General features: G+C 40.8%; 1 protein-coding gene across 1 annotated transcript in view; it reads left to right on the top strand.

Moving 5' to 3' along the window:
• The first annotated feature begins 4780 nt into the window (after nt 1–4780).
• The window catches only part of rell1 (RELT like 1), a 32850-nt gene continuing 12409 nt past the window's right edge, over nt 4781–25221 (top strand). The window contains exons 1-3 of the mRNA XM_080792722.1: nt 4781–4892; nt 14914–15105; nt 25073–25144. Coding sequence (XP_080648848.1) covers nt 4859–4892; nt 14914–15105; nt 25073–25144 — 298 coding nt within the window. The 5' untranslated portion in view covers nt 4781–4858. The remainder of the gene's footprint in view (nt 4893–14913; nt 15106–25072; nt 25145–25221) is intronic.

Genomic DNA, 25221 nt, shown 5'->3' with positions numbered 1-25221 from the left:
GTGCCCACTATGAATGCGAGGATCCACTACAGACTGTGGAACACGTAATGACCATTTGCCCCAAATACCGGCCACCGAATGGTGATCGTGGCTTAGGTGACCTAGACAATGACACATTGTACTGGCTTGCTGCAACAGAGCTGAAGTTCTATGGACATACGGCAGAAGATGTTTAAGAAACTTATTTTTTGTAATTTCTTCATTTTTTCGGCAAACCTTTGTGGCATTTAATTTATGGAACATGTGGATGTTTCTTTATTTATTGGTGAAGTTTTAGTGCCACTTGTGGCATTCTTTGAAATGTATTGACACGTTTGATATATGTTTTTGTTAGGGATGTCCGATATTATCGGCCGATAAGGCATTAAAAATGAATAACCCTAACCCTTAATTTTACTTTATTTATTATTTTACATTAAAACATCTATACAAGCTCACAATACAATAAGACACATGTGAGCTTGTGAGAGATTAGATCATTTTAGATGAGACATTTTGCATGAGTCATTATTAATAATTACTTTTGGTATTTTAAGTACATTTTATACCAAAACCTTTGTACCTTTACTCGAGTACATGTTGAATTGTAACGGAGTATTTCTATATTGCAGTATTGCCTACTTTTATTTAAGTAAAAAGTTTGAGTTATGTTTCCACCACTGGAAAAAGCCTGCATATCGGTATCTGTTGATATCGGCAATTAGGAGTTGGACAATATCCAACACTGACTGTCGGACATCCCTTGATTTGTGTGATTTTTGTGGAGCTTTTAGTGAGTTTGTGGCATTTTGTGCAGCTTTTGTTTGTTTGTTTTGTGAACGACCAAAGAGCACACCCAGTATGTATCACAAGGCTATTCCACCAGTCATCTACATCTCATAAGCGGCCATGAACTAAACACCACAGATATCACAATTTGACTTTGGCAGCAGCAAGAAACGACTGATATGCAAAGCTCTTCAGCCATGCTTCTCTCTATACAAACACTCATAATGTCCACATGGACATCTTAGCTGTCAGGATGGGGTGGTTCACACAGGAGACCAGGTTCAGTGTTCTAGCAGCATCTACGGTCATCTCCATCTACATTAGAAAGAAAGAAAGACATCAGAAGCTGACCATATCACTCACAGTAATAGAAACATTTTAAAAGGATCTCTGGCTAATAAGACAAATATTCCTTAACATTATACTTGCCATCTATAACTAAAATTGTAAAATATAAACCAGTTAAATATTTTATTTCTTTCATATAATCTTTTACTACATAGGAACTGTTCCCGTCGCAGGTTTATGATGTCCATGTGTGGTCCAGCGCTATGGAATGCACTTGCTAATAAAAAGTACTTAAAATATTGCTTTGATGCTTATATCAATTAAGCTGTTTTTGTATTAGCAAACACACGGACAGGCCTCTTTCATACTGGAGTAGCCTAATTCATCCGCTTCATTTACAGACATCAGTAAAACGTGACGTGACGTCCGTATTTAGAATACAACAGCAGTGCTTATTTTCCAGATCCAAACTTAGCGTTGCACAAAGCTTGCTTAATAGCGACATCAATTCATTCCAATCCACATTAAATGTCGCGCTCTGCGCGTTCATTCATCCGTATGGTATCGCTCATTTCATTAGCTTCAATAGCGTGACACATCCATGGTTAGATCCTTCCAATCGATCCAATTTCAATACTTGTGTCCGTATCAGAGTAAAGATTTCAACTTGAATGTAGGGACAATATGCCTTTCTTTCTTTTATCACCAGAGATATACGGTTTAACGTGCTCACACTTTGGGACTTGGGCGTCTTGTTGTTTACTCACTTGTAGTCGTTTGTCGATGGTGATTGATGATGACTGTCAAGTTATTCGGGATTTTCTTCAGAAACCTTTTTGCCCAAACTTGAAAAACGGCTTAGCCGACAGGGGGAACTGTGGTCAACTCAAAAAGACAACTTCTTTCCTCTTTTGTTTGTTTTTACTTGAAATTGTGGTACAGGTAAGTACAGTTGTTGGTTAGGTATTAGGTATTTAGGCATTAGGTTGAAAACCTTAAACAGAGAAAAAGACAAAAAACAAATACAAGCTGTCATTAACTACCGTATATTACCAAATAGTAGCCCGGGCCGTTATTATGCAAAATCGATTCGGACCCCGGGCCGTTATTTGCCATAGGCCGTTATTTATTTTTGCACCGGCCTGCACAGGGCCATTATTTGGTTTCAGTATATACATACAGTAACATGTAGTGCAAATATTGTTTGGAACTGGTATTACCGTATTAATAATAAAAAAGCAAAGCTACAGTACACACAGTAAAGTGTTTACAAGTACAAAACAACATATAATAATACTGTACAAGTGTACAGGGTTCCTACACCTACCACCATGAAATTCAGTGAAATATTTTTAATTTTAAAATACAGGCCTAGAAAAGCTCATTTGGAATTAAAATGTTCAGACATCATTTCATAAATAGCAACCTAACAACATAGTGTTGGTTACTTTTTTACATCTGTTATTTTACCATGTTGTGTTGCTTGGGGGGATTGCATTAACCTGACTGCCAGATGGGGGCGGTATTGGCAGCGTCAGGTTAGGATTGCATGGGATGCATTACTGTACTCAGCAGCATGTACAGTAAGAATCCACGCGAGGAAAAAAAATCGCGGTAAAACAATAATCCATGGACACGATCATTTTTCATGGCCCCATCCAACCTCATCCTACGTTATAAAGAGTAAAATCCACGTAGGAATCGTTGTAGAACCACTATAGTTTGTCATAGAATTAACACAGGCGGGCGCCGCCATCTTGCTCAGAGACGCAGCCTGGAGACCAGAGACGTTTAGAGAGAGAGAGTGACGACAATTAATATTAATATATTAATATTAACAATAAACATCGCAGGCAATGCATTTTGATTTAATTGTAAGAGGGAGCGTATCAACACACAGGTGTAACTGTAACCACTAAGCAGCGGACAAATAAATTATTTAATTATATACTGTATAGGCCTACATACCGGTAGATTGCAATTGAATAAAACCATAATTTATTGGCCTACACTACACATAGCCTGTAGTACTGTGTGTAGTCAAGTGGCTAAACCCCACAGGTTAGGTTACAGGCGATAGAAAATGTAATGTCAAGCAGAGCAACATGCGCTGCACGTGAACTATATGCCGATAGCGTCTGACTCCATATAATTTAAATACCGGTAAATAAAAGCATATAAAAACATGAATTATACACCCAATGAAAATGTACACTTCACGGATTATAGGCCATTTGGAATTAGAACAATCGGTTGAATATTGGCCGAGAATTGCACAATTTAAATATCAACCTTGGGTTTTATAGTACTATACTTGTGAGGACCTGCGCTGGTGCACGCCACGCACCGAAAAAAAAGGGTTCATCATCTGCAAGCTCACACAGCGCTGCAACACTTGGAGCTTGTAGATAGTGATACACGGATGACAATAAACATTACACAGAATATACACCACTTTGCATTAAAACAATTGGTTGTGCATAGGAGGCACTTGTGAAACTATAGCCGATTGATTTTATGGATGTGGAGGACTGCATGGTGTTGCGCTGTCGCTGTTGTGAAATGATCGAGTGGCATGCGGAGATTTGCAAACTCAACTCGGTGAACATGCATATAATAATATAAATGACGGCTGAGGCTGATTAAGTTTGCATATAACGGCCCATGGGCCGTTATATGGAGGAGGGCGGTTATTTGATGGAGGCGGTTATTACGCAAAATGGTGTCGGAACCTGGGCCGTTATAAGAAGCTGGGCGGTTATTTGCGCATGGGCTGTTAATTGGTAATATACGGTATGTAAGGTCATACTTAAACAAAAACAATAACTGAAATTCACTCATTTCACTCGAATAACCATAGTTACTAATGTAACCTACATGACTGAATCACTAGTCACTTGGGTAATCTAAATAAACAGGTTGTTTTAACTCATATTTCTTCCATAATTCAATTCAAGATCATCACATCAACTTAGCAAGCCTATATGCAACTTAAATCAAACTTATAGCTAATTATAGCAGTTAAATTTGGCCTAGCAGCACAAAAACATAAATAACTTTTATAATAAATTTAAGCAACAAAATAAACTTCAATGCAGTAACAATTAACGCACCAGTGGCATTCCCCTTGATGGCTTGAGGTTTCGGTCTTCCCAGCTCCAATGTTTGCAGTTCAGTTCATGAAAAGTCTTTCAGTTTGTTCTGCTTCTCTCCATGCTGTGTTCTCCACTGCTGCTGCTCTCATACTGGACAAACACTTCCTGTTTTCAGTGCCTCGCCCCAATCAGTGATTGTCACCAGGTGCTGACTACTCATGATCAGTGATTGACACCAATGATTGATGCCAATTAGGCCAATTAGGGGTTTTGACCTCCCCAGCGGGGAGGCGGGGCTGCGGGGAGCCCCCATGAGGATCATCAGAACTCGTCGGCTCTGCTTGAATTATCCTCTTTCTGTATGCAAAGTGTTTGTTTCATAGATAGGACTTTTCTGTTTCTTTGGATGAATGGGCTGTCAATGAGAAGTTTCATAATAGCACCTTGATGGCAAGATGGCAGCGGTTATGGCATTAATTTGGGGGTCCATCTGCAAGCCTAGAGAGGATGAGCGGCAACAACGATGAGCGGAATATCCCTTTAAAGACAGGGCGTATCCGTTCTTGTGAGAATGAGGAAATGGGTGTTTTCTTTTCTTTTTTTCAGTTTTTTACTCCAGCGTTCTGCCACTTGTCAAAACATCAGCTCATCAGACACCAAGGAACTATTAGGCAGCAACAGCAACAGCTGGCAAGTTCTGACCGTCAATGGGCGATTCAACGGACACACGCGTTGCAACGCGTAAGTTTAAACTTTTCTTCTTATTAAAATCAAATGATGAAATCATATGCACTAGGTATGAACTATATCTTATTGTCTCCGCACGTTTTCCCATCGGCAGTCAGCTCTGATTCCATAGCTCTAATGCCTTCACGGCAGCAAAGCAAGGGCATTATAGGGCTATGGATCAGAGCCAATCGGCAGTATGATTTTATTAAAGTAGCCCCGAGATCATCATGATCATCAGGGCTTCACGCCCTCATGTTATGATCATGAGAGTTTAGCTCTGTGCCTAGTATTTTAGTATGTTTATACTACAGTGGTTCCCAAACTTTTTCATGTCAAGGAACCCCAAATTGACAATAATTAGCCCACGGACCCCCATTTGAAAAGATATGTCGGGGACCCCCATAAGAGAAGATTTTTTCAGCCCTATAGCAGTGATTCTCAACCACTTTTTATTTCAAGGACCCCCAGTTTGACATGCAATAGCCAACGGGCGCCCATTAATGGCATATCTCTGGGACTCCAATTTATTGTAAAATCAATGTTAATGACAAACTCTGAGTGTACAAATGGAACACGTTCCATTTGTACACTCCCTGAGTTACAGACCCATAAGGGTCCATTTGGTATCATTTAGCTGGGGACCCCCTGGAACTCCCTCAGGGACCCCTGGGGGTCCCTGGACCCCAATTTGGGAACCACTTGTTTACTGTATTAAATGATGTAGCCTATATTACCATGCATTATGTATTGTATAGTGACTATAGTCACTATAGTACATCTTGTATGATTGGCAAAATAGACCATAGGAAAAGCATCATCATGCACAGCAGTGATAATAATTCATCTGGGGCTATATTATAAAACTGCTCATGTATTTTATTACTTAGAGCTGCTATCCATGGTTTTAAGTGCTCTATTAGCTTATTCTTAAAGAATACACACAGACATGTGAATCCCTTGACTCCTTCAAAAGCGCTCTCAAAGGGCACCTATGGACGGCTGCAATTCGAAACTGGCCCTCGGAAAATCTAATTCCCCCACCCACCCCTTTTCCCCCTCACTGTATGTGGTTTTTTTCTTCCCCTTTTTACCTCCTCTATGATGATTTCCTGTTTTTGGCTATATAGAAGTGTATATCTTACGTCTCTAAATGTTATGATGAATTGAACATGGTGGACCCTATTGTAAACAAGTGTAATGCTTTATGCCGGTGTCGTCCACTGTTAACAGTTTTTTGTTTAAATATTGTATTTCATAAATAAAGAATCTTTCAGTGACTGCTCCCAACGCAAGTTGATGATGTCATATACCCATGTGTGGTCTAGCCCTATGGAATTATGGAATGCATATGCTAATAAACAACTTAATACTTCCTAAAGTTAATATGAGCATCAAAGCAATGTTTAAAATAGTTTTTATTAGCACGTGCATTCCATAATTCCATAGGGCTGGACCACACATGAACATATGACATCATCAACTTGCGACAGGAGCAGTCCCTATTGAGTGAAAGATTATCTATTTATGAAAAAATATATATATTTAAGGTGTTTTTATTTTATTTTTTTAGTAATAGAGGGCAAGTATAATGTTTTAAGACATATTTGTCTCATTAGCCAGGGATCCTTTTAACAATATGGTATTCGAAAATAGCTGATCCACAAGCGCACAGCACGTAGCGATGTGTGTGAGCTTGTATAGATCGGCTTTTTCAAGATTTCAAAGAGTTTTGAATCATTCTGTACATTTTAACAACACATATCTCTTAAGGTGCCCAGCACATTTTCATATGGAGGTCCATGCCGTATCAAGGTTCCTTGACATGAAATAGTTTGAGAACAATTGTTCTAATCTACACTGACAGTATACACACACTCCATTCTGACTGGAGTAGAGATACAACTTTGTCTCACAGTGATTTAGCAAAGGCTGATTTATTTATTATTATTATTATTGAATAATTATGAATTAACATCAAGTTAAGTGGTCAAGAGAAATGCAGTTCAGTAGACAGTTCATCAACAACACGGCCTAAATAGGGATGCCAACTTGCCAAGTTGAAAGTGTTTTACGTTAACACTGGGAATTGCAGGTTTTTGTTTGTACTAGTGGTTTGTCTTTGTGGTCAATCATAATGTAATGTTATCTCTGGTGAATGTACAGTACACTAATGGATCTAAGCAAGAGATGATTGTACTCTGCAGATTCGATAACTCGGCAGTGTTCTGGATTGTCGAAAGTTTGGTCTAGTCGGTTTCCACAATCTCTGTTGTTCTGTAATGTGACTCTGCCAACGTGCACTGCACTGTGAATGGGCTACAACTCCTCCCGTCCCTAATGACCCAGGCATGTGAGACAGATTGGTTGTATGACTAGCCCATGCTCTATATTATGTGACATTGGGAGTTGAGATGCCACATAACCTGAAGAGTCTTACTGTATAATATATAATACAAATTTCGGCACTTTGGCTATTTGACATATTAGATTATTCTGCCGTGGACCGGCACCACTAGAAGGACTGGTGTGAGTATAATAGCATCCTTCCGCAGCTGGAGAATAAGTAGGTGGAGAGACCGCTTTTTCATAGCTTTATTTAATATTTCACATGGCTTCCAAACGCAGTAAAACCACCTAACAAAAGCGACAGGACAGTTCATCAACATACCACTGCGGCACTCAGCCAAGTTGAACTCCTTTCTCAAGTTTACTCTGGTGTTTCAGACTTTCAGTACACATCATTAACGGTAAACCTCGGCAGTTTGAGTAAACAACGGATGAAACGGGATGATTCCTCCTCCATTGTTGCAGTCCAGTGTGTCTGTCCACTCGTCTCTGTCGGACTGAAGGACTTTTTCTCTGTGAAGCAGCGGTCTCTCCGCCTGCTTCTTCTCCAGCTGCTAAACACAGCAGTGTATATTTTTATTTAAGAACTCCCATTTTTAACAGGAGATTTAAGACATTTCTACCTCATGTCAACGTCGCAACACAAATAATACAAACTATGAAAAACTACGCCATCACATAATCAAATGAAATAGTGTGGTGTAAAGAACTGAACTTTATTCCTACAAAATCACGACAGTACGTTCACAGTGATTAAGAGGCTGCAGCTGGGGTGAAAGCCCAAGACAAATTTCCCTTGTGGACATTAAGTTTACCTTGACCTTGACCTTGACCGGAAGCGTTTCGGTGGCCCAAACGGTGGTCTGCACAATATTGTTTCTGATTCGACATTGCAAATTCACCATGTAGCCTAAACAAGTGAGTCTCAACCTCTGGGCCCCCAAATAATTGTCAAAACTCACTTGCATTGATCCAAGCCAGAACACAATTGATAAACATGCTCTGAAAATGCACACAAAATTAATGCTTTCAAATTTTTAAGTGGGCCCTGGCCTACACGAGTAGTACAAGGTTCACATTTTACATGACTAATCTGGAAGAAAACCTTTACAGTCCATCTGATTATAAATAATGATTTATTGCTCATACATGTACATTCTGTGTTCACTGGTGAGTCACGTTGAGTTAACCAGGGTATTGAACAACATGCCAGCCTCATATCCCCCTCTAAAATCACCCTAATCATTGCTAGAATGATACATTATATGCAGATTTGCATAGTGAAATTTACTCCTGCTTTTTTATATTGCAATATATTACAAAAACATTGCAATGTAAAGATGTCTAATATCGTTCCTACTACTGATTAATGGTGACCACTGACCACTGTCTTAAACCCTATGTACTTTGTGTACTGGGAACCCGTCCCATAGGGTCTGTACTCTGTCACTGTACTTGATGTGAGCTTGTAGATCTGCTATTTTTGATGCATGTTTGGCAATATTTGCCAAATAAAATTTGCCCAGAATATGGACCTTCTTAGGGCTCATGTGATTAAGAAATAGACTCAAGTTGAAGCACAGTGAGCACACTTTAGATTTAGGCCACTCTTTGGCCTACATTCGGCCATAGTCACTTGTATTGCCAAAATGTGCCAAAATGTTCTGACCTCATCACATTTGTGATGACTGCTATGGCTGTTTTTAGGCCAAGGAGTGTTATTCGTGCAAAACTAATGCTTGGAAGTTGGAATGGATTCAGAATCTTGAAAAACCCCTAGTTTGACATGTCACAATAATTATTTTATTGTGACATGATGAAATTGGGGAAATCTTGCCTTATATTGGTTGTCTATGGTGTGGTATACAAAAATGTCCATAACTTTTTTTCGCAAAGTTTCTGGCAGAGCAGGCCTCTCATTCTGTGGACCTTAATGACCAAGTGAATAGATAAAACACAAATAAAAAGTACGACTTGACATCACATGTCCTGTCCAATTTTGGGTCCCTGGCTGGTTTTTATATCATGCGGTTGCAAAACAAATTGGCACTCGATACATTTCCAACTTGCCATCCCATGCCTTACACTCTCTGGGAAAGCTTGAGTTACAGAATGGAAGGATTTAGTTCCTGTAGATTACTCAAAGTTGGGCCTCCAAATAGATGAGCTCTGCTAGCTAATTAACCAATGGAATGATCACATATCAGATGTTGACTCGAAGGACTATAGATAGGTTTCCTCGGCCAAGCCCCCAGTTTCCGTTCTCAGACCGTTGTGACCTGTCCTTGGCATAACATTTCCTGTTTACCTGCGTTACCCTGTTCACCTGGATTTCAACCTGGTAGTAGTATGTGTGGGGAGTTTTAAAACAATGTTTTTAACAGCTTAAAGCTGCTATAAGCAATAATATGTCCAAATTTTAATGATTTATTTGTATTTTTGGTATTCAGACAGCCAGCAATGAGTAAAACGCTCCCAAAAAAATGTAGTCTCTGTGACATCAATCAATTCAAAGATTTTCCTAGAAGCTTTGTCATTGGTCGATTTGCCTGTCTACTTCATGGTCATTTCGACCGGGTTTTTTTTTTAACCAATGACAAAGCTTTTAATAATATCTTTGAATGCAGATAGTGACCCCTAGATGTTTCACAGAGACTAAATATTTTTGGGAGTGGTTTTACTCATTGCTGGCTGTCTGAATACCAAAAAATAAATAAAAAACAAAGTCATAAAAAAAGTCATTAAAATGTTGACATCTTATTGCTTATAAGTGATATGGGAACATTCTGTTACTCTTCTGGTAAGGGAAGGTGTGCCTATCCGCTATCCCAACCAGGAGATAGTGTGGCTGGAAAAATCCCTAAACAAAAATTGAATCTGAAGAACAAGCTGAAAGACACGTTTATGTAATGTCTGAAACACCATTTCCTGCTGATATCAGCACTTCAGCAGAGAGGAGGAATATTGACTTCCTTTTTTGTGACCTTGCAACTGGTAAAAGTCGCATCCTCCTTAAACCACTTTAACCCATTCTGACCTGAGATCAGATTCTAAAAATGTCTTCTATGTCAGTCGCTCTTCGATTTTTTGACCATGAGCTTGTAGATCTGCTATTTTTAAATGGCTAAAGCATAACGTAATGCTAACACCAAAAGGGGTTCCCGCCTAAAATGCGTTAAACCTGGGAAAGCCTGTCATTTCAGATTTTACTACTGTATATATATATGCAAAGTATATATGAGTGCGTCAGCTCATACTGTATATGAGTGTGCGTCGGCTTGTGTTACTTCGTGCCACGCTATGAGCTTGTAGATCTGCTATTTTTGAGTGGTGCAACCACTCCTATAGACAGCTATGTGTGTTGCTGGGTCTGTCCCTGTGTCCGAGCACGGAAATAGTGTTATAGCACCAAGTGTCACTGTTGCACACCTTTGACATAAATCTCTATATATTTGTGTCTGCGGAAATGAAAAGATTTGAGCACCACTGATATTTATATATATAATAATATATTTATTTTAATGTTACGTGCTTTTCTTTTTTTGCTTTATTTTTAAAGAGACGACCACGTATTACCATTTATTAATGAATCACTGCATTAGGAAGAAGATGAAGAACATTCTGGGTGAGGAAAGCAAATGAAGAGAGTGAGGATTACATTTAAGACACCTCTTTATAAACCATGTGTGACAGCAGGGTTCTTGAGGTTGTTATTGTATTCGGGTATTTTGCAGTTCCCACCGAATCCTAATCTCTGAGGGACTTTTGCAGAGATTGATTTTATCAGCCTGTGGAGGAGGTCTGTTGTGATAAGACAACGGTATCTCGAGAGAGAGCTGCTACAGTATATCAGGCTGAATCACAATAAAAATATCAGGAAATAAAACTTAATACGCAGCTTTCCCTCTTCAACAAAAGACAGAAAGTTCATGTTATATACCTCAGACTGGCTATGGCTTGTGTGTGTGTGTGTGTGTGTGTGCTTAAACATTTAGAACCCTCGCTGATTCACAAATAATTTATACTTTTATTTGTTCTTTCAATGGTGTGCCCCCCCCCCCCCCACACCATTGAAAGAACAAATAAAAGTATATATAATATATATATTAAATGTTTCCTGTCTATCTTCCTGTAACTTCCACTCAACCCGTTATTTCTCAGTCTAATAAATAAAGATGTCTAATAAATAAAGATATGGAGGTACACTGAGGCTTTGTATAATTGTGAGACTGTTTCTGCCTGACATAACATTTGGCCCCATATTGCTGATGCTGAGTGCTAGTATCTTTGTCACTAAGCGACAAGCGTATACACACATCTGGAGCATAGACAATGAATTATTATTATTCCCCTCACTGTATAGCTTGATGGAAAGAACATTTTGACTGAAGGCAGACTTTGCCATATACCTCACAGTCACCCATGGATTCAGATCTGATACCATAACCGCTGTCTCTCTTCCCGATAAGATAATAAAGATATCACAGCACAGTTATGAAGTTATACGACTTTTTATACAGGCATAACTGCTATTAAAGAGTATGTGCTTTACAGACGGGTTATAAAACAGTAATCATAAAAACATAAAAACAACAAAGCATCAAAACATCAGAGACAATAAAACATGAAGAAAATAACAGGTCAATAAAACAATAAAAAACAATATTAGGAAAAACACTTGGCATACAGATGTGTTTATAAAAGCGTTTTAAAAGAAGGCACTGATTCTGCTAATCTAAGAGCCAAAGGCAGGGAGTTCCAGAGCAAAGGTGCCCGAGCCGCAAAGGCCCGGTCACCGTGAGTGACCAGACTCGTTGCAGGAGGAACTAGGAGGGCCCTATACGATGATCTGAGGCAGCACACAGGGTTATGGGGTTGCAGCAAATCTGTTATATAAATGGGAGCTAGACAATGTAGAGCTTTAAAAGTAACCGATAAAATCTTAAAATCAATTCTGTAGCTCACAGGGAGCCAGTGAAGAGTAGCTAAAATAGGTGTGATATGTTCACGTTTTCTCGTGTTGGTGAGAAGTCGAGCCGCAGAGTTCTGCACCATCTGGAGGTGAGATATATTTGTCCTGCTCATACCAGAGTATATTGAATTACAGTAAAAGGAAGGATTGTCCATTGGTGTTGTGGTTACTAGAGTAGCTTGTGAGTCTCTGTCATGGACGTGCAGCAGAGTGTGAGCATGGGGTGGTCACTGCAAGGCAAACAAAGGTCTTTATCATTGTGGTCAATCAGGCTTAACGACAATGTGCCTGTGTGCATGGAGACACATGTTAAGCATGAAGGCGCATTTATTCGGACTCCTCGATATACAGAGACACACACACACGGGCATGTGTTATACGGGCCCTACGTTGTAACTTTCTCTCTCTTGCACACAGACACTCGGTGTCTGCTGACAGGAAAAACCCCACAAAGGCTCTATTGTGTGTGTGTGTACTGCTGGAATGCGTCACGTGACGAGCCAACATCAAAAGTTAGGGAAGCTTAAGGTTTAGCTGACCGTGGTGGGTCACTGTCACAGAGTCTGCATTTTGACCAGTTTGACCACCGTATTGCACTTACTCTGTTCAAAATGGGAATTGAAACTTGAGATCCACAGAATAATATGCAAGTGTTGAGTGGTGTTCTTCGGTACCCGAGTCTAAAGTCTAAAGTCTGTTTGTGTGGGCGATGGGGTCAGAGAAACAATGCATCCAGTGTGTTGACACTTGACAGATGTCTATACAGTTTGTACAAGGTACAGTAAATCAATAAATATGGCATAGTTTGGACCAGAGGATGTAGTGTGTTTAGCATCAAACCACCCAGAGGCCAGAGCTACTGCGTAGCCTACTACTAGCCTCTATTGATACTGGTATACTTACCAATGACACACCAAAATAGGCTCCATGGTCATTTAATACATTTTCAGTGCTTGCTCCAAAAGTCTAATTTTAAATCGGGAGATATTGAATTTCCTTTTGTTTACCTGAATTGATTTTTCATCCACGTCTACATTGGTGCCCCACTGGATCAAGGGTTCGGATGGAAGCTGTCTATTCTGTGTACATGCAGACACATTTATATTTTAAACAAATCTCAAAGTGCCACTGTTGGTGTTGCTGTGTAATGCTATAAATGTCAGCACTAACACAAACGCCGCGTGCATGTTTAGCTTTAGTTAAGTGTGTGACACAAACATAACCTGCTGCTTGTCAGTCTTGAGTTAACACTCACCAACGACACACTGCAAAATGCTGAGTGTCGATTTAACTCTCGGCTGTGTAAAAACAGACCTTTGAGGTTACATTATCTTATAATAATGAATAATCCAGCTGAGATATACGTAGAAATCGAGGGGTGGCAGGAAATTGACAGGTTTATGAACGAAAATGGAGATGGTACAGTACATTGAAAGTTCCAGGGATTACAGTTCACCCTCTAAATTGTCTGCTGGATGACAATGACACTGGCTGCAACTGTTCACACATTCACCCCCCCCCCTCTCTCTCTATTGTACAGTGCTCTCTGCCTCTCTCTATCTACACACTATTCCTTGACTCCCTCTCTCGCTCCATCTTTCTATCGCTGTCACTATGCATGTTCGTGTTTGAAGGGTGAAACGATTATTTCAATAATCAATTGATAGAAGTTTCAATCGAATACGTTTTTTATGTGATGTGTCAAATATTTCACCAAAATTACAACTTCCCCAAAATGTGAATACTTCTTTGTTCCCTCTATCTATCAAAATGATAAATGCAACATTCCTGGCTGTGTCCATGTGCCCCCCGCATCTATTATAAAATGAAATTAAGCAAGTTATTATGTCATTATACCATAATAACTTTATGGTCTAAATTGCAAGAATACTAAAAAAATATTGAATATTCGTTAGTATCTTGTCTGTCTTCTCTGCCTTAGTGTTGTCTTTTCTCACTTTGGGAGAAAAAGATGGGAGAAAGTTTGTCTCACTAAGCAGCTCTGTCAAACATCACACATCGCCCCACTCCCCCCCGCCCACTCCTCCCTCCACCCATTCAAAGTTGTGATGGGAAATTGTGAAGTAACTCGGCTAACCTTAAGTTATATAAAATTATGACAGCTACACTCAGAAGCTTCAAGCACCCAGACAGTCAGACAGATAGACAGTCAAGTCAGTCAGTCAGGTGGAGCTAAGGGAGAGAGACACGCCAGAAGACTTTATGCAGTCGGGAGAGGAACATGAAAAACCTGTCATGTTCCATTATTTCACCTCTGACAGCTGATGGCCTTTATTTCCCCGTCAGCGGCTCTGCCCAGGGCTTTAAGCCGTGTCGGCACAATGGCTATACGTAGCTATCCTGTTATTATGACTCTATTATTGGCATTGTTATAATAGCCTGCCATTGCTTATTTGTTGCTCTGTTTGATTGCGTGGGTGAATCCTTTGCCACAGTCACCAAGCGCGTGCTCATGTGGGGATTGTTGGTCCTGACCTATTCCACAGCATGATGTAAAGCGTTGCGATACAAACTGCATTGTGATTTGGCATCGTATAAATAAAATGTACTTGTCTTGGCTTAGATCTGGAGCGACTGACTTAACCATACTTTCAACATTGTTGAGTTTGCCAAATTGAGGTTAAATCAATCTCGCTCCATTTTCTACCCCCTCTCACGTCCCCACCCCGTATCCCTACCTCCTCCTTCCTACAGCGGGTCAGCCTACAGAAGAACCCGGGGCCAACCCGGAGTACATCGCCTTCGTCCTGGTGCCCCTCTTCTTCCTGCTGGGCCTGCTGGGAGTGCTGATCTGTCACATTCTGAAGAGGAAGGGCTACCGCTGCACCACCGACACCTGCGACGAAGAGGAGGCGCTGGGGGAGGGCGACGGGGAGCCCAATACAGGTGAGGAGAGGGGGCGTCTTAACGCTATGACGAAAAAGGTTCACTGATCATTTTTTCACTGGCAAAAGCTAAATAGTAACTAAGCTGTGATGACTACAACTATGACTAAATATACTGACAACTTTGTCAACAAATTAAAAATTCAAAGGACCTATAAACATAAAATTCTACTTTTACTTTTAATTTCAATTATTTTGTGGTTTTGGGGCTCCCATATATGTGTGTTTTCTATCCCCACAAATAACCAATTTTGAACAATCAGGCTTTCATATAATATGGGTGCTTTAATGGAAATTGCTCTCAGGAACAGCTCAACTGATTTGGTCCTCATCGTGATGTCATCAATGTCACCCTACTTTGTATAATTCCTCCTCTTCTTCAGTCTTCAGTTCCAAATTAGCATTTCCACTTTGTTTACAATGTCCACCATTGTTGATTTTCCAAGCTGGCATGGAATGGAAACAAGCCTGGTTTTATCTAGCATCAGTATTATAATGACTCAAATATTAAATAATCTGCATATCAGCAAAACTGCTTTCAAAGTCCAGAAAGAAATGACAAGGACTGGTTATATCATAGTGGTGATTGAGAAATAACTTTGAGGGACATAGACAATATGATATTAAATATTAAAAGCATGTTATTTGCACTTTAAATAATCCCTTCAATGTTGGGGAGGCACGAGTGGAGAAGAGATCCAGTAAAACGTAAGCCCAAACCGCATCAATGCAACTAGTGGCAAAACCTGGCAGCAAAACCTTGTCCTACTGGTGTGATCCCTGGTCATAGCCCTTTGTTGACTTGCATGGACGGGGCATGATTTGCACTTCGCTTCCTATCCGATTCCGGTACCACAATTTCTGTGTTAGCCGATACCGAATACTGATACCAGTGTCGTGATCTCATGTTGTGTTTATAGCAGACTCCTCACTAATGTCCTCTTGCAGTTTGGGCAACTCCAAAGCAAACTCCACATGCCTCAACATTTTATTTACCTGCCATAGTGTCAACCCCTGTGTCGGATCGGTGGTTAAACATATTCACTGATACCGATATGACAAATAAGGGCCGATCTGATACTTTTCCCGATACCAATACAGTATCGGGACATCTCTAATTTGCGTTCAGTGACGTGATATTTTTAAGTTTAACATCGTTTACTACAAGCAGATCGCAAACGCAAATTGGATGAGTGGGGAGTCAATGGAGGGTGTGCACTGTATCTGTGCCAAACGGAGCATTCAGTCTGGGGTTGTTATGAGTCCATGGAGATCCTCTGTGGCTGTAAGACATGCATCTACTCGAAGCTTTGCCATTATATTCTCTCTCTCATATACACGCAAACTTGTACTCCACTCATTACAATTTCACGTAAAATGCAGACCTGTCTGTGCAGAACAGACAGCAGCACGAAGTCTCATTTAAAAGACTGCTTTGTTCCAAGTATATGGAATATATTGAATGTTTGGAATCCTCATTGTGCAAATGTGATTGGTCCGCTTCCTATTAATCACATGACCCCTAGCAACAATCTTGCGAAAGTAGCAGATCTACACACTCGCAACGCGTTGTGTGTGGTTAACCCATTTAGGCCTAACGTCGAAATAAAAAAAAAGTCTTATGAAAGAATATATATATTATATATATATATAAAAGGGGTTCCCATACAGAATGTGTTAATGAGCAGGGAGGTCTCCAGAGCAGAACATATGAGATGATCTGGTCTTTTGCTCTGTAGTAATGTCCTGCAAAGTACACGCTGCTTTGTGCCACAACAACTGAACGAGGGAGGGATTGTTCCTCCATGAAAGGTTTTGCAGACACATGAGAAGGCTTTTTGTATGTTCAGTCAAGGGTAGACGATTCTTTCACTGTCCAGGTTTTGGCACCACAAAGGGCAATTCTTTCCACACAGGCTGTGAAAAAGCTGATATTCGTGGGCCTTTTAGACATTTAACTGCCATATTTGATATTAGGCCTAGATGTATTTTATTACAAGCACTCAAGGCCTGCGACAGGAACCAGTCTCATATATGAGGCTGTATTCTCAGCACTACTTGTGCATTATTGTCTGCTGCGGTGCAAAGTTTCTGTGGAGATTCTGTGCAATTCTCCTGTGAAGATCTGTGGAATCACAGATTTCTGTGGGTACTGATATAGCCATACATATTGTATGACGACACATAATTTTAACTTGCACCTCCAACCACCTACCCATGATGTAATGATGTATACCTCATTATTATAACGTGTGGTTAAAAGCTCCTTTATTGTTGTACTCAACAGTACAACAATAAAGTGGCTGCTGTTCAGTACTGTATCCCACCCATGCTCTCACGGTTTCAAAGCGCACAGCTGTGCAATGTAACTAAATCTACAACATGGTAGTGTGAATCTCTGTTGGGAAGTGGTGCTGATTTATTTTCTGTCGGATGAAAAGGAGATGTCCTTCTGTCTGCCTTCACTTCCATGTTTGTCTTCTACATCCTGACAATTTTCTGAAAAAGCTATGTTTCTATGTCAGTCGTTCTTAGATTTTTCAAAAGATAGCAGACCTACAAGCTCAGTGGCGCGCTATGAGCTTGTAGATCTGCTATTTTTCAATAGCTAAAGCTTAACATAATGCTAACACTAAAAGGAGTTCCCGCCCAAAATGGGTTAAGCATGTGTAACAGAAGGTCTGCAATGGCAACGTCAACACAGTGCTTTTCCACTCGCCATGTGGTAGTTTCCAGTTTGTATTGAGAGAGAGAGAGAGAGAGAGCTAAAAGTATAATGCTTGAAGCAGTTATGTTCCCTTTTTTTTTACTCAATTCAGTATAAAACGGCATTCGCACAATTTACAGTCTTGACATTTAAAAAAAGTCTGTTATCCAGAGCGACTTACAAAATGCAAGATCAGAGTAAATGGCATGACCCCTGTAGTCGACAAACGACAGGTTAAGTGGTCACATAAGTAGAGTGCGAAGAAAAACAATTAAGTGCTACAAAGTACTATATAGACCAATCAGAGTGACACTTGCTTTGGCAAGTCCTGGAAAAGACACACTGTGATTGGCCAGTGGTCACTTGAGTGGCAGTGAGGCAGTATGCCTTCCGTAATTACACTTGACTTCTATTCCTCCTCTCGCTGGAGACCCATCGCTCCAACGAATTGCCGTGGCCAATGAGGCATCTATTTTCTTTCTGTATCTATTTTTTGGAAGCCAACTTCCAAATGCTTGTGAACGGGAACTGATCTCACCAGAGCGGATACAGTATCTGCCCCTCGCTGGCCGTGTGACCTGGCTGCAGCAGCACTAGTGTTGACCAGGCCATCAATGCGAGCTACAGTACACAGTACACAAGTGACAAACTGTTGCTTTTCTGCAATACATATGCCACGTAGTTGTTTAATATTGATTAATATTACATATAGCCTCATTCAACAAATTAGCCTTGATCAGAGAGAGAGAGAGAGATAGAGAGAGAATTAACTTCTCCAATTTATTCTATGTGACATGTCATATAATTATCACAGGGAATGTAGTCATTCCACTCGAATATATCTTGAAATATCATTTCAAAGAAGCCTTTAGTAGCTTCCTCGTTGAGAGAATGTAGAATATGTTTTTATAAATCTCTATAGTCTATAGACAACAGGGTGTGGTTGACTGGCTGGAGGGTGCACCAGTCTGCGAGGGCCAGTCAGATATGTACCAGCTGTGAGAGGTTCATTTCCCGGCCAGACACATATTCATGTCAAGGACCTCCAATATTTCTAAGCGAGTTTTGGCGCTCGCTGTGAAGGAGTATGATTTGACTTTTATAGAGCCTAACTAAATTCGTCCTATAGGACCTTTCCAGAACCTAATTCCTTTCGCCAATAAATAGGACTATGAATCGCGGCCCTATGCTGACGGAGAAGATTCTGTCTGTTTCAGCCTTTCTCTAATTCCCATGAAGCATTGTGTGGGCATAGGGCAAGTATCCGCCTGGCACACGCTCATGCTATGGACACACATTTTCTGAAGACACTGCTAATAGAACATTGGCCATACAACAAAGATAATCGTGATAATGTCCCAGTAAACGCATACTATTGTAATGAACAGGAGCGTCTGTCTGTCTACGGGCGGCGGCCAACGCAATGTAACATGCTACTGTGTAGAAATTAGTGCGGAATGTCATGATTTGTTTTTAACCTCCTGTAGCTCATTCTTGAGTGACCTGAATTCCTCAGCAAACGTATTCTTTAGTTCAGACTTGAGGATAGAGGAAATGTCCACTCTCAGTTCGGATAGAATGTCGGCCTTCAACGCATCGGCGTCCATTATCGGCTCCACCCCCGGGCTTGGTAAACGTTCTTCAGTCTCATGAGTACTCTGCGTTGCGGAGCTCTTTTGGCTCAGCATTCGTGTATCTGTATCTGCAGAGATTCGCCGTGTATCTGTGTTTGCGGAGATTCGCCGCCATAATGCAACAGGCAGCACTTGAGTTTGCTTTCAAACAGTTTCAGATGTGTTTAGAAGACTGTTTTGACTCCGATAGCGGAAAATAATACACCGTAAAATAAAACTTTTTAAGAAGTTTGGCAAGAGCTCTCACAAACGCGTCTTACTCCATTGCTGGCTCAACAGCGTCCCCATACATTTGATTTGTAACACACTTTACATTTCTGGCAAATCACAAACTGCTGCAGGGTTTAAAAACAATAGCATGAAATATAACAAAGGCAAGACAAAAACAAAAAGACATTCGGCAACACCAATAAGACCCTTCTTTGGGTAAAAAGTAGATTTAAAAATGTGCATAGAGTAAAAGCATAATAGGATAGGATAACATGACTCAAGCAAAAGCTTTCTTAAATGTTTTTAGTCCATTTTTAAGTGTATCCGACTATCCGTAGATTGTGGGGCTATATTGTCGTCATTTCATATTCGAGTCAGACGGACTGATTAGAGTCACTAATCGGAACACTCAGATCTGGCACATGAAGCCCAGAGTTGGAAGAAGGGAGTGTTCAGCAGAAAGTCAATGCAGCGTCCTTTAGTACAGGAAGATGGATGCAGATCATCTTATGAATATACCATTAACATTAGACGGATTCAAAAAGCAGCTTCCTGGCTTCTTTATTGTTTTTTTTCTCTCTCTCTCTCTCTCTCTCTCTCTCTCTCTCCCCCCATCTCTATCTCTGTCAGATGAATCAGCTAGCCATGCTAGTCGTCTAATTAGTCTAATCGCTCGGTGCCAATATGCATGTGCCTGCCTGTCAATTTGGGAGCCTGGCATTTAAATGGTAACAACAGAGTGAGACAGCTGTCTGGAGGCATAGGAACTTCACACTAGAGCTGTTACGATCGTTTTAGCTGAAGATTAATTGTCATACAAATAATAGCAGTTGAGGATTTAATTGTGTTTTTGGCACTGTATGTATATAAAACTACCATTTATTTTAGTCTTTGTACTGTAAACAAGCATTGTACTATGACTAGGCTTGTCCCTATCCGACATCCCTAGTATCGATATTTTATCTACCGGGTATGTCATGATATTGGACTGGATATTGTCTGTGATTTTGGATATTGTACTATTCTGAGATATGGCATAATAACGTGTTCTATAAAATATAAATATCGGTTCGGGAAACATCGTTATGGGCAGGTACTCAAAATCAAATGATCGGAATCTGATGATTTTGTACAAAACCCTCCCCCAATTGCCATTAGCTCTAAAATGATCAGGCGATTACGGTATTATAATTAATATTTTTGACTCCTAGCATGTGTAGAGGTGAATTTCCCTGGGTGGCACAGGCAGGACTGCCCTGGGTTATGACACACTCACAGCCATGAGGAACTTGGAGGCGTTGTCCCTGCCTACGAAGGGAAAGCAAGAACTGTGTGTACGCTACTCCGTAGAGAGGAGTATGAAAGAATGACTCTGTTGACCGCCTCGCCTGGTCTATTCACTCTCTCTCTCTCTCTCTCTGTTATATAAACACCAAAGTCAAGTCACGACTGGCCATGCTGGCGTGCAGTACTGATTGCCAATGTTGAATTGCATTAAACCTTGATATTGAATATGCTGCTGTTGTGATGGCAGTTGGCCTAATGCCAATCATTTATTTTTGCTGGCGGTTTGAATGAGCGCTCCTTGTGAGCAGTCCAGTGGCTGTTTTTTTCCATTGCACTAAATGTTGCTTTGCTGTCTGTCTGTCTGTCTCTTGTTTGAGCCCAGCCCCTTAAATCTCACTTTGTGGAGACAACAAAAGAGTAGAAATAAGATCACTTTTGTTGTGTTTAGCGTTCCCTCAGTCAACCCCTCCCTCAGTTTATCAGTAACTCCAGTCCACTCTTTTCCATTCAGAGTGATCAGGTTTCTCTCTCTCTCTCTCTCACTCACATATACACAAGGCTTGTAAGCAAATGCATGTATTTGACACCATGTGCTCTCCTTTTATCAAGATACTGCAGTCCAACGTATTCAGAATCAGGATGCCACTGCTGAAGGACAACTGTCATCTGCTTCTTGGAACACCATGTTTCTCAATCTTGCCTATTTCTGTATCAGTCGTGACTCAGTCAAGTGTCCTCCGGTCACGAAGTCAAACAGATTCAGCACGTGATACCGCCGTGCTAATCCGCAAGCTCTCTGCTTACCGATGAGTAATTCAATGGAATGATCACTCACAACCACCGACTAGAGAGGGAGAGCGATCAAGATCACAACAGAGCGAGACTAAATCACAACACTCACTTGCTATACAATACATACAACAAATGACAAAAAATTTACAATCTGCAAGAGTTGTGAGCTTCTAGATTTTCTAGATGGATGAGAAGAATGTGTGAGAATGACTCCAGGTTAATGTACAGGCTATTGTGAAAGACAAACTCCCACACACTGGGCCCCCTGTCCCAAATCTACCTGAACGTTCCCATAAAGCAGACAGAAGAGGGAACTTTACTCTGGATGAAGTGACCACGTAACTCGGGAAGTAATCCACAGGAAATGCACGGAAATGAGGCTCATTCTTTGAGGAAATGAAATGAAACACCTCTTTCCACTCCCGTAGGATTTGCATTCTGGGACGTGCGTGTGCAACGAAAGAGGTCATTATGTCTGGGAAAGGGATCTTGAACTGTTCCAGAATTTCCCTGGAGATCAGCTGTTCAAACTCCACCTCTTCCAGCTACAGTGACATTAACTTTCAGGACTAAAGCTTTGATCCAATATGGAATCTCCAAGGCTGTTGAAATGCATTACTATAAACACTCTTATCCTGCCTCCTGTATGCTCATAGCCTATACATTTTTGGCATTTAACATGCACCTGCTATTTATAAGTAGCACCATGTGTCTAAGGAGAATATTTGTTTTATTTTACATGTGCTCAGTCAGAACAGTGCTGTGAATATGATATATGGAAAGCGAAGCAGTGGTCTCATGTGCACAATTTCTTTCCACAAGTCCATCCATCCATCCATCTTCAACCACTTATCCATAGTCTGGTCGCGGGGCAACAGAGTGTTGGTGGAGCTGGGGGATCCCGAGACATTCAAACGCCATTGAGTTGATGTGTTTCCTCAACTGCGTCTTGGTCTGCCCCGGGGTCTCCTCCCAGTGGGACGTGCCTCGAGGACCTCCCTAGGGAGGCATTCCACAAGGCATTCCGAGAGGCATTCCACAAGTCCAAGGTCAATAATCAAAAGTGTGACCGTGGACCCGGCCTCCTCACAGAGCACGACCATGGACTGCTATCATATTATTACACCACTACACTATATCTTAATATTCTTCTACATATTATCTGACAACATTGCTCTACCATATTATATTATCTTACACTATTGCATTCATTATTATTGCTATTGCTACTACTTGTATTTGCCTGCATCTCCTTCCCTGTCCATTTTCTTCTATTTCTTTCTTTCTATTCCACCCCCCTCTCTTCACTGACATGGTCGAGGCAGATGGCCGCCTACCCCAGAGTCGGGTTCTGCTTGACGTTTCTTTCTAAGGGGGACTTGCCACTGTCGCAATATTGCTTGCTCTGGGTGGTTTTCTGCTCTATATTGATTGATTGAAACCTTTATTTATTCTCGAAAAGAGCATTGAGGTTCTCCCTCATTTTCAATGCCGACGAGATCACATATACAGTATATAAAACAATTTAAGACATGCAGTTATAAATCACAAATCAAATCTTCACATAAGGACATTATACAGACAGTGAAAAAACATAATTTAAAAACGGTTGCATATTGAGGTAGGGAGGTTCAGAAGCATGCTATTAAATTGACCATAAGATATGGGGGTACCAATTTTCAGTGGTTGCTGTAAAGTGTTCCATGTGTTTGGGGCATCGAAGCAAAAAGCAAATTTTCCTAGTTCAGATTGTACGGATGAGACCTCTAGTGTAAGCCATTCACTTGAACGGGTCTGGCGAGTATTTATTTTCCATTGTAACAGCAATGTGATGTATGATGGTAGCTTCCCATCAATGGCTTTAAAAATGAACTGGTGCCAGTGCCTGGTTCTCCTCTCAGAGAGGGAAGACCAACCTACTTTATCATAGAGGGTGCAATATATGTGTCTTGAGGCAACTTGTTGTGATTTGACACTTAATAAAATGGAATTGAATAAGGCCAACTGTACAACGTCAGTATTGGCTTTGCACTGTACTGGCGATCGTCACACTATTGCTCATAATTCTATTACTCTGTGGAGCACCAATAACACCCCAAAAACACACAAGCCTGTGTAACAATTGAGCATACTTGTAACTGTGATGCTTGGGCATGGCTGACATAATTAGATTTGTGTGTTTGCCTTTGCTTAATTTAGCTTATGCTTTCATGTCAGTCCCTATAATAGATACTGGTATCTGATATGGCAGTAGTATGCCATTCCCAAAATATTACATAAGGGATGTCTCACAGTTGGATTTAATTGCATCTCCGACATGCCTGTTGAAAGGCAGGAATTTGTCAGCATTCTGTAAAGCAAGTTTCTTATGCACCTCTGTTGAGATTCTGAATAGTCTGGGGGTTTAATGATTTGAGGCACAATGCCCTACAATCAGTTGTTAACTACAGTATCGTTAAGTCTGTTTTCAAGGCCTGGGCCGTGGCTCAGTGGTCCAGGCACCTTGGCCGGCAGCCCGAGCCTGGCAGTGTGCCGCGGGTTCGACTCCCGATCTCGACGGCCTTTACTGCATTTCACTCCCCCATCTCTCTCCCCCATTTCCTGTCAGTCTACTGTCTGTCCCTCTATAAAAATATAAAAATAATAAAGGCGAATGCCGCAAAACAAGCCCATTTAAAACAAGTCTGTTCAAGTGGACAACTACAACAAATCCGCACTGAGCACGCACTGAGCACGCATGCGCGCGCACACACACACACACACACACACACACACACTCGTGCATACCTACATAACAGTGATACAAGTAACGGGTAATCGCAAAAAGTAACAGGCGCATCGCAGGTGACAGGCAAACGTGTCTCCCGATTTACCAAACTCTAGAGCTTTAGTCGGTCAAGTGAGAACTTCTATAGAAAATAATACCAGCACTCACGTAGTATCCTGGAAGGATTAAAGCTTTATTTTGTTTCCCCCCAGCAGCAAACAACAGTAAGGTCGTTTCGGCCCGAGAGCCTCCTTCTTATGACGTGGAAATACTCAACCGAGTGCTTTTGCTTTCTTCTTCAAGTGACCTCAAACTTCTTCCATTTACAAAATAGGACTCGTACCGAAACCAGTTTCTTTGCCAAAACAAATCGAAACCAACCCAGTTTGGATAAAATGCAAAACGCCTTCGTGGGGCATTGCCATCTTGGCCTTTAGACCTTGGAGTGTTTTCTGATTACTGACTCATTTCTTGTAGGGCTAATCAAAGTGTAGGATAGTATTGGTAATGCTGATTATTGTGCATGCTCTTTAATGTGTGTGGTTGTTTTTTTGTGCTTTCTTTCTTCCAGAGTTGAATGACACGTTCAGTGACAACAACGACACAGTGGAGCAGATAGTCCACTATATCATGAAGAATGAAGGTACAGTACATGATAACACATGATGTTTTGGTGCAATAGGCATACTGTGTATCAGATAGAGATTCTATCATTCGTGC

Source organism: Protomyctophum bolini (assembly GCF_963924005.1).
Source record: "Protomyctophum bolini genome assembly, chromosome: 20".
In the NCBI taxonomy this organism is placed as follows: domain Eukaryota; kingdom Metazoa; phylum Chordata; class Actinopteri; order Myctophiformes; family Myctophidae; genus Protomyctophum; species Protomyctophum bolini.
Note: the sequence above shows the minus strand (reverse complement) of the source record. Positions and strands in the feature narration are given on the sequence as shown.